The sequence below is a fragment of the Opisthorchis viverrini genome, assembly GCF_000715545.1.
Source record: "Opisthorchis viverrini unplaced genomic scaffold opera_v5_250, whole genome shotgun sequence".
Classification (NCBI taxonomy): Eukaryota; Metazoa; Platyhelminthes; class Trematoda; order Opisthorchiida; family Opisthorchiidae; genus Opisthorchis; species Opisthorchis viverrini.
Genome location: NW_008751905.1, coordinates 150,629 through 161,209, shown reverse-complemented (window position 1 = coordinate 161,209; position 10,581 = coordinate 150,629). Strand labels below are relative to the sequence as shown.

At 42.1% G+C, this 10,581-nt stretch overlaps 1 protein-coding gene across 1 annotated transcript; it reads right to left on the bottom strand.

The window, feature by feature from the left end:
* Window positions 1-208: 208 nt before the first annotated feature.
* On the bottom strand, window positions 209-5,874 carry T265_08986 (hypothetical protein; the record flags this gene model as incomplete). Its single annotated transcript, XM_009174936.1, has 3 exons — window positions 209-709; window positions 5,216-5,304; window positions 5,650-5,874. 3 exons carry the CDS (start codon window positions 5,785-5,787, stop codon window positions 352-354), a joined length of 585 nt encoding a protein of 194 aa, XP_009173200.1.
* Window positions 5,875-10,581: the final 4,707 nt, after the last annotated feature.

The window sequence follows — 10,581 nt, the reverse complement described above, 5'->3', positions numbered from 1 at the left end:
TTGGGAAATTTTAAGTTCAGTTAGACAACTTTCTCAAATTTGTACAGTGACCAAACAAGGCGAGTGTTATGGTCTACAGGTAAGTTCTGATATTTTAGCCAAGTTTGTCTTCTGGCTTGACAGCACTTCGTCAACAGCCTGGGAAACATACTCTTACATCCGAGGGCACACGCTAAGTGTCCGAGAGAGAAAATGACGGAAAGAAAACGGAACTTGCAAAAGCCTTCTTTTATTCAGATTGGAATGATTTTGAAACAGAATCTATCGAACAATTTATAAACATTCATAAGCTGACATATTGGCTGGGTAGTTCGGTGGTATGCTTTCCTTGGGTAGTGTTCTGAGAAATTCTCAGTTAAATGAATCCCTTTCAATGCATGGTGTGCGCCAGACGAGGCAAATGTGTGGTCCGCACTTGAACTGAAGTGACATAAATGGCTCGTGTGAGAACTTCATCCAGTACGATCCGGCCACCAGCACCGTTTGCCAGACCCGGCCATACTGCTTATCTAGGTAGTCTTTTAGGTTCTTCGCCACCTCATTTAGATCCTCCGGTCGCCCGGATGTTTCCTTGAGTAGTTCAACAAATTTATTTGTAATGTCCACTTGTTTGTCCAACGACATTGTACTAGCGATGATCGACACGTCGGGATTCAAAACTTTGGCGAACCCATCACGTTCCCGTTGACGTTCATAGCGTTCAATACGCCTGTAAGAAAGAGTTGATTTTTGAGTGCATATAACAAAGTGGACCGTTTCAAAAGGATTCTGTGAACTTCCAGTGGGATTGGTGCTGAACTACAACCCGCTTATAACAAATACGTACTCAATAGATCATATATTTTAAAAACAAGATGACGGCAACGATTGCGTGACACGTAGAACGGTGGTCGTAAGAAAAAAACCTTCAAGAGGGACCGCAATTTTCTTAAATAACGAAAGATATCCCGTTAGCTAAAATTAAGGGTGATATCTTCATGGACATCCATTTCCAATAAAAGTAATTGCGCTTCAACATGCCACATCTCCCTTGTTTTTTTATTCCTCATTAAGTCTCGTTTAAAGAATAGTCTTTCACTAGTAGTCAGGATGGCTCCAATAATTTAGATGACTGCGCAAACTTCACATTGCTCACTTTAAGTGGACACAAGTGTCATCCTATCAACGCGATTACACATTACCTTCCCCTTGAAGACGTCACGTCAGATAACCAGATGTTCTTTAAGTGTAAAGTGTCCAGGCGTCGGGTTGATGGACAAGGCCGCGTTCGGGTTATGTGTGGTAACGTCGAACGCTATTCATGCTACAGTTTGAGCCCCGGACATTTTCCCGTTTCCGGTTAATCCATTGAAAGTTTTGCTTTTGGTGACGTTGTTGCCCTATTTAGCGGGGCGAATTTTCGCTCCATTCCTTCCGTTGTACAAAGTTTTGCTTTTGGTGACGTTGTTGCCCTATTTAGCGGGGCGAATTTTCGCTCCATTCCTCTCCGTTGTACCTACTTAGAAATACATCGCACTGCGTCACGTACTCCTATGTATCTTTCACTAACTGGCATCTCACAGTCACCAGTATTTAATCGTCAAATGTCGCCTAATTCATCCGTTTTGTTGCAGTTTTTAAGTCTATTTATACTCCAATGTAAAATCAAGGTCCTAATAATTACATCTGACACGATCCTCAAGTGTTGCTTTCACTAGAACCCAAGGCTTAGTTGCAGCATTTTCTACATTCATATTCGTCCATATTTAGACTCAAACAACAATACACCACGTTGTTTGTCAAGCTAACTCGAGGGTCCCTTCCATCTTCGTTTTTCACGGAAAAAGTTGTACCACCTCACGAAGTTTTTTGTGGAACATAACAGGTCGTGGAGTTGTGGGTTCAGAAGACTTTCCAGACAGACGGTGTCCAACTCAGAGCATTTTCAGCACATAGCATGCTACGGATCAGTTTGGACACGTAAAGCCATACGTCACAGGTGGTATACTGAAATCGATTGCCCGGTACTGAAAGAAAAGCTTAATTCTGGGAAAAAGCGGTTAAAGGTTACCCCTGATGCTCATTGTGTAGACTTACTAGTGTTAGTTTGTAAGTTGAGCAGCGCTTCTTGATTTTTAGTGATGTAATCACTTCATCATAATTCTGCGTAAAACAAGCTGATTAATCCATCTTCAGTCATACAAGATGTAAAAACACGTGAACTTTGGACCCGGCTTGTGACATGCTCTATGCATTGAGGGTTTTCTTTGAACCGGAAATCTTGGGGATCCAGGGGGCAACGGGCCCTCAAACTTGAACACAAACTTCTGAAACCTTAGATGTTGATTTTAATCACTTTATAGCGATCTCTTATTATTCATTTTTTGTTAATGACAGGAAGAGAAGGCATCTATGTTCACATTGCAACATGATTAGCTCCTTGATAAGCAGCTAAATACTTAAAACTGATGCAGACAGTGTAGCACTTAATAATATCACCTATCGTCAAGAGTGGAAAATTAGGATATCTTAAGTGCCCAGCGCAGTGATCCTCGCTCCTCATCTCATTCACAGGAGGTTTCTGTTCCACCTCGTTTGCATGTTCAGCTTATCTTATGTTAGTATTGACCATCGCTTGGTGGAGATCCTGCTGCTGGGGTTAGCCATCTTTTGAGCGAAAATCTTCCTGATTCGTTCATTGGAAATGGAATAATGGTGAATATCATGAGCTGTCATATTACGTTTTCATGATGTGTACCCAGAGCTACTCTAGAGCTCGATTGATCGATGCAATTTTTGGTTCGAAAACTTCCGCTGAGCAAGATATAATTGGAGAAGTCATTCATGAATACTATGCCCATTATTTACGCATCCGAACAAGAGTAACGTTTCTTAATCATCTTGGTTAATTCCCAGAAGAAACCTGGTTGAAATTAAACTGATCAGTCCATGTGACCTTTTTTATACCTTTACACAAGAGAAGTTTCTTTCCCGATGACCTTTCCACGCAGCCTTTTCGTGAAGCATGGACGGTCCATTTATCAAGCCAGTGTTGGATCACCCTGTTACTCACCAAAAAGTTCCCAAAAATGCAGCTACAATAACTCACTCAGTATACAAAATTTAGATTTTACACCAGCGGCCTATGCAGAATGCATTGTATTTTCAATATAGTACACTCCACCTTTTCGGTAAGGAAGTATGTTGCCCCGGAAAACCATCCACTGGAAGGTTTCCAGCGATGAAATCAGTGCACATTGTTTGGATTTTATCCCTTTTCTGCACTTAAAGCTCGCTGTTTTCAATAGGAGAACACTTGGTAGGTCTAAAACGTTAGTTTTTTTAATGTAAATCAAAAGTAAGTTAACAAGTTTCACATGCTGTCTTCAGGAAGACAGATTTTGGAGGGAAATAGTGTAGTGTAAAATTGCATTTAATGATATGAACTCCTATATCGGGCTAAGTTTGACTATCCAAGAGACTCTTAAATTGAGGAGAGAAAACGAAACAAAACCTGTGAACTTTGACTGCATAAAAATCATCCGCGATAGCAAATAGATTCAATCATGCTGTATAACAACTCATCATAGACCCATTTTGGCAGCCTTGGTTCACTGAATTATTGTTCTCACAAATTCCCTTGGCAAGTAAGATCTAAAATAGTCCTCGATACTATTCTGTTTCATTTGTTGGGTTACCAGTTTTGGTGTCTATCAATAGAACGCCAACTTTTTACTCGTTTTTCGGATCATGGTGATGCCACCTGAAAAAATGCTACACAAAGCACCCTAGCACAGTCAATTAATTAGGTTGCCTTCTAGCATGGCTTCAGAATTGAATGTCAACTTCACAAAACGTCTGAACACGATAAACATAAAGAGGCTGCATATAGATTATTTGGAGTACCATGCCGACGTGCATCCATTAAGGGTCAAGGGTTGGAAAGCTGAAATGAACCAAGCTTAGATCCCATCTTCCTACATCTCAACATCACAAATACTCTTCAGGCCGATCGCCGCCCTCGAGTCAGTATCTAAATTCGGCCATATCTATATTTCACCTCGTCTCGGGCACGCACCTTAATCCACAGTGAGCCCGCGACATTCATTGTGACTGGAGCCAGTAGGTCTAACATTCCTGTGTCCCACAGCCTACTTGAACATGCACTCCGATTAATTCACTTTAACCGTACGCACGAGCGTGACAGGTATCCTATAGATCTGTTAGAGGATTGCACATTATGATAACAGACTAAATTTTTTACTTTGATCCTTCCTGATACCACAATCAAGTCACCAATTGCATTCAACATGGGCGAAGTAAATATACTGGCTTCCGTTGCAATAATTTGTCTTCGAATACGTAACATGCAGACCTGGGTATCAGTGTGACCCCCCACGTGAACTAGATACCATCAGGATTGATGGAGGGACACATTTGAATCCATGGCCGCTTTCAGCACGCCTTCATGATTGGTAATGCAAATAAATCAGGTAACCTTCTGGGTCGGGGCGAGATTAAATGCAATGATGGTACCAACAAATTACATTTGGAGAAACGATGGAGCTCGTGTTTACGTGGTATTTCCCGTGGCTTTTTCACTTACGTAGGAAAATGCACCTAAGAACGACCGAGAAGCCTTCACGTGCAGTGGTTTTGCTTTGGAACAAGCCTCTTAGTTTCAAGATAATTGCGAATACTGCTTATGACCAAAGCACTTCGGTCTGATCGGCCTCATTTAGTGCCTCTGTGATTTTGTTTTATTACTACATTGTTATTCCCACCTGACACGATTCCTTCGTGCGGTTTTTCTCTATGACTTCTCAAGCCTCTGGAGAAACTGGTTCGAAAATAGCGGTTCCTACTTTCAAGCGGTTCGTGCATTGTTATTCCCACCTGAAACGATTCCTTCGTACGGTTTTTTCTCTATGGCTTCTCAAGCCTCTGGAGAAACTGGTTCTACAATAGCGGTTCCTACTTTCAAGCGGTTCGAATTATTTATCCATGTGATGATGATGTACCAATATTAACAGCGTCACAGTGCGGTCCGATTGTGTTTGTAAGAAGTAAATTTGTTGACCCGAGGTTTTTCCTTCAACAAGATATTTGAACAGACATTTTAGCCTTTCTTGCAAATGGTAGGAAGACTACCTAGTGTGCAACAAATATACGGTGCAGTTATCAAAGCACTAACACATACAAAATGCTCCACCGTGGAATGCTCGTGAGTACTTACATTTCTTCGCATTTCAAGCCGAGTGCATGGCAAAATTCGTCCAGAGTGATATTTCCATCGCCATTCAAGTCATATTTGTCCAGCCAATGCTGCAGATTAGAGAAACGACAAAAGTGAGGAGTCTCGATAGCAGCCTACCAAATAAGGAAATGCAAATGCTTTGAAATTGAACATAGTGTTCGAACAAATTTAGATCGAATTAGGGTTCCATAAAAGGCCAGTGGCTATTTTTAGCGCAGTATGCTACCTATACAGCTGGATGGGAACTCTTCAAAAGTGTGATGAGTAATAGTTCACTAAAACCACCATTCTCTCTGCGAAACAGTTACACAATGGTCTTTTTTCTAGTCCATTTTTGAGCACAGCTGGTATTTCGATACAATCTGAATCATCCTAGTTTATGGGGAACACGAGTGAAACAGACGGAGACTCACCGAAACTTCATCTTCTGTTATTCCATCATTTAACCATGCATGTTTGAGTTCCCGCCGATCCACAACTTCGTCGCGATTAGTATCCAATTCAAGAAATTTAAGAATCAACCTTTCCAACTGTGACGGGGTGTAGCTCATTTTGTGCTGTTCAGTGTGGGTTGTTATAAATGGTGGTCGGCAATAACAATGGAGCTGTTTATAAACGAAACGTGTGATCCACACAGCAACGCACGACTTGTGACTCGTACTCGCTTGGTTCGTTGCACACTCAGCTGATTCGTCGGTTGGCTGTCTGCTGTCCGAGTGCGCTGATTGTTCACTCAAGGAGCAACCGCAATTTCATTGGTCCGTGAAGGTTGCACACATCGATCAGCATTTAGTCGGTTAATATATAGTGTGCTTGTTTTTATTTTCATTCGGGTTTCATGCTAGTCTTATGAGGGATGCAACTTGGGAAATCAGATGCAATACACAAGGGCCTCCATTCAAGATTGCCGTTTAATCCATGTCTTTGTCTGTTGATTCCCAGGGTTCGTACACGAATACCAATGCCTTCACAAGGAACCAGATGACACCAGATGGCACCAAATGACAGTTAGCATAGGTATTCTAGTAAGGAGATTAAAGTTTGTTGCTGCCGAAATATAGCTCCGAAGGTAGCCGTTTAGTCAGGTTCTCTACTCCGCTTTGGTATCGGTTTGCTTTTGTGTTAAGATCTCGGTGACGTCCACTGAAGAAGATTTCCACTAGCTGCGCCAATTTTGTTAGTGCCCACCGATTTGTCTGTGGGACAACACCCCCACCACGAGTTGTGTGCGCGAAATGGTTGCTTTTAGAAACTCAGTTTATGCTGTTGTTCAGATTTGCAACCAGAACCAGAGATATGCAAATAAGCCAAAATAAGACACGTCCACTTGCTGTGCACCGAAATGGTATATGCGGGCTTGCCCAGTTCGACTGAACCGATGGCTGGACCTGCTTACGTATTTTTATCAGAAGTATTCCTAGGCTCTTCAGGTTCATGGCCTATTAGGTCAACGTAAGTATTTTCGTAGGTGCAGACTATAACATTTTGCAAAAGTTTCACGCCGGCCGTTGACCACCGGTGTGCATATGATTTTGAATTAAAAATTTATGCGTCGATTTCGGCAGAGGATTCATGTTGGTATCTAAAGGAAACCATGGTGCAGGAATGATGACTGAGCGCTGGTGTAGAATCTGTTCGGGCCGTATTTTTATGGTGGTAATGAAAGTGGTTATATTGATTTATTCTAACCTGTCGTGCAAGTCTCACATCTCGACATGACGTGCTTTAGTAGCAGTGTACAATGCACATCTGAGCTATTTCCACACGTGCCTGTTTTGAAAAAGTGAATAGTAGAAATTTGGAAGGTTGAACTCGTTCGCTGTGTGAATGGCTTAACACAAACTGTAGAATTGAGCATTCTCACTTGTTGATTGAACCACAAACAAAATACTGGATCCAGTATACTGTGTTGTGTAAGCTTTCTCAAGAAAATTTTCACTGAATTTCAAAAGGCTCATACTCTCCGCAACGCTATTCGGATGAGATTTCGGCTATCGCCTGCAGTCACATGACCGACCTGCTCTCCGCAACGATCGGTCGCTATTCGGATATGAGATTTGGGCTATCGCCTGCAGTCACATGACCGACCGATAAGGTCAGCACTGGTTCAAACCAAGTTTCACGTGTTATGTGAGCATTTCAGTATTGATTATTTTAAACTACTTCGGGACAACCGTCAAAAGTTATTCACGAAATTGATTGGTATCCGAGACGATGGTGTTTATCCAGTCCTCTGACGGATAAAGTGAAGATAAATTGACTCACCCTTTCCGAACACCTGGCCTATGGCATTATGGAAACAATTTAATTTGACTGCCATAAGAGTTGAAAGCCAAAGTGACGAATATTGGTTGTATGAGTATAACCTTGGAGCGATTATATATTGGAGTTGTCTATCTTCCTGGGATGGTGTGTTATGCGTTCGGTGGACCACTTAAAGCAATGGACCAAGCCAAACATAATGGTATACGCGAAAATGCTGAGCTCGCGCTAACAGATTAAATGAGACCATGAGTAACCTTAAGACAGTCTTGTGATATGAGGTCTGAAATTGCTTGAATACTCCACTGCTCTTTTTTTGAAAACATATTTGTGGATGTTGGACTGCTTGCACAGGTAAGTACTTCTCGAAAGTTGAGAACATGGAAACGTTTTTCAAAATAATGTTCTGTTGGGTCACTGAAGGTATAGAGAATGCGGTGAGGGGTACAGAATGCCTAACATTTGGAACTAAAACAAGGGAAAAATGCAGGTAGTTATTCAAAACCGTAATTCCTAGCGCAAAAATTTACAAACACAGAGAAAGAACATTACAAACGAGCGATCTAACCGAGATTAGGGTGTCTGACATGTAAATCAACTCGGCATGCAAATGAATTTACGCGTTAAATGTCTTACAATTTGGATTCAAGTAAAACATAAACAGCTGCGTCTATCTGATGGACCACGCGAGGGAGAAAACCAGTCTTCCATTGTCGAAGTGTTTTCAGCAAATCTACGAGGAGTGCGTTACGCCCATGCAAAGTATTGCAATACCTTGAATACCATATCAGCTGAAACAGTAGGCCGCCGGGTAGAGTACATTCAGTTGAAGGAGAACATTATAAACGAGAGTTTCAGCTGGGTTTAAGAACGCCCCTGAGAATGCCTAACATTTGGAACTAAAACAAGGGAAAAATGCAGGTAGTTATTCAAAACCGTAATTCCTAGCGCAAAAATTTACAAACACAGAGAAAGAACATTACAAACGAGCGATCTAACCGAGATTAGGGTGTCTGACATGTAAATCAACTCGGCATGCAAATGAATTTACGCGTTAAATGTCTTACAATTTGGATTCAAGTAAAACATAAACAGCTGCGTCTATCTGATGGACCACGCGAGGGAGAAAACCGGTCCTCCATTGTCGAAGTGTTTTCAGCAAATCTACGAGGAGTGCGTTACGCCCATGCAAAGTATTGCAATACCTTGAATACCATATCAGCTGAAACAGTAGGCCGCCGGGTAGAGTACATTCAGTTGAAGGAGAACATTATAAACGAGAGTTTCAGCTGGGTTTAAGGTTGAACGCCCCTGAGAACCAGGTTGGCATGCAAGGAATTGCAGTTCTCGAGATTCTCAAAACCTTGATTTCCCTCTCTTAGTGACACAAGAGTCTGTCAGATGACTGAACTGTTATTTAGCAAAGTAATATCAGACGTGACAAACACCTCTCAGCTACCATAATCGGTTCGTTTGGGAGTTGATGAAGTGAACGGCCGATCCAGTGACCACGTCCCTGTTCCCCTGGTTTTCTAAAATTTTCTTGGATAGTCGCTGAGTTGCGAGGTGGTTCGAGTGGTTAAAGCGCGAATATGTTGACCTGAAGGTCCGTGGTTCGAATCAAACCTCTGCCTCTCGACCTCCTCTGTCTAGGCTTGGGCAACCCAACAGTACCCCAGTCCTCATGCTACCTTTGGGTAGCATGGCAGCCAGGCACCAAAATGGTGTTACAGTTGAACGATTATTTATTTTTTATTTTGCGTCTACCTTCTGTAATTCAATGAGTTCCTCTAGGTGAATCAATACCACTGGAGTAATAGACACTCACAAACCGTCCCCCGGACTAATGTTAGACTATCAAACTCTGTCTGGAAACGTTCACTTAAAGTAGGGAGTGTAGGGAGCGGAGACTGGTGACCGTCTTTTCTAGATGGACTGCATTGTGTTTGGTTTTGTATCAGGGTTGTCGGTGGTAAAAATAATTCTGCTTCTTCATGGGACTGCGGAAGTTTGCCTGCCGATCACGTAGGTATTTTGTTCGTATCGCTTTATGTCTGTTTCTCAATACAAATACGAGAAACTACAAACTAATGTTTCCTTTCTGTTCCCTAGTGAAGCTGAGCGCAGAGCACAAATGGAAGACTACTGAGCCTCCACTATTGTGCTGTCGAGTTCAGGACTGATAGATAAGTCGTCTATACAACGTTTTTCAAATGAAACTGCTCATCACCCGGTTGTAAGTCAGCTCATTTAAGCTGAATTACGACAAAAAACCAACAGGCGTCGCGACACTGATGAGAAGGGGCGGCTGAGAACAATGATTTGCTGCACGTAATTCGAAAATTGATTAACTGTAGCTGTTTAAAAACGTTTGTGGAAACGTGTCAAAGGGTCTAAATCCGATCGGTGTAATTGCTCCACACTGTCCGTTGCCACTATGTGATCATCTACAGGCTTGGCACAAATCGGCACAATGTGAACAGAAAAGAATGTCAGACTGAGAACACCACATGGTCTTTGGTTGGGTACAGCACTGACAAAAACAGTGCGATGCTAGATGGAGTGGAATCGTCTGTGTTTGTTTTATCTCAAGTATTTCCGAAGTCAGAACGCTATGATCGATACATTTCAGCAAACCGGTTTTTCAGGCAGTTTGTGTGCATCTGGAGTGTGCCAAATTTAGTTGCATTCAAACATGGCTCAAAAGTTTTCGTACTTTTTCATTCTCCGACTTTTTGTATCCATCAGTCGAACATACCAGTGATTTCAATAGGCAGGACTCATTGATTAGTGAAGTATTCCTTCACTTTCCACCTGAATAGTTCAGCTGATAATCAGGTAGATATTTGAGAAACTGGGAACAAGAGTACAGCAAGCTGGGATTTTTTCAGCTGTGTACATCCCTCATGTTCATGAGTAGATTGCCAGCTCACGTATCACCCTTTAGCTAAGTGGTAATTTGGCTCCCAAAGGGATCTATATGTCTGCTGTCGATGAAAGCTTGTGTAGCGCTGTGAAGTTTCTGGCGTGTTTACAGGAAGTGATCACTTTTTTTCTTGCGTACTCAAAGACCAAGTCTTACA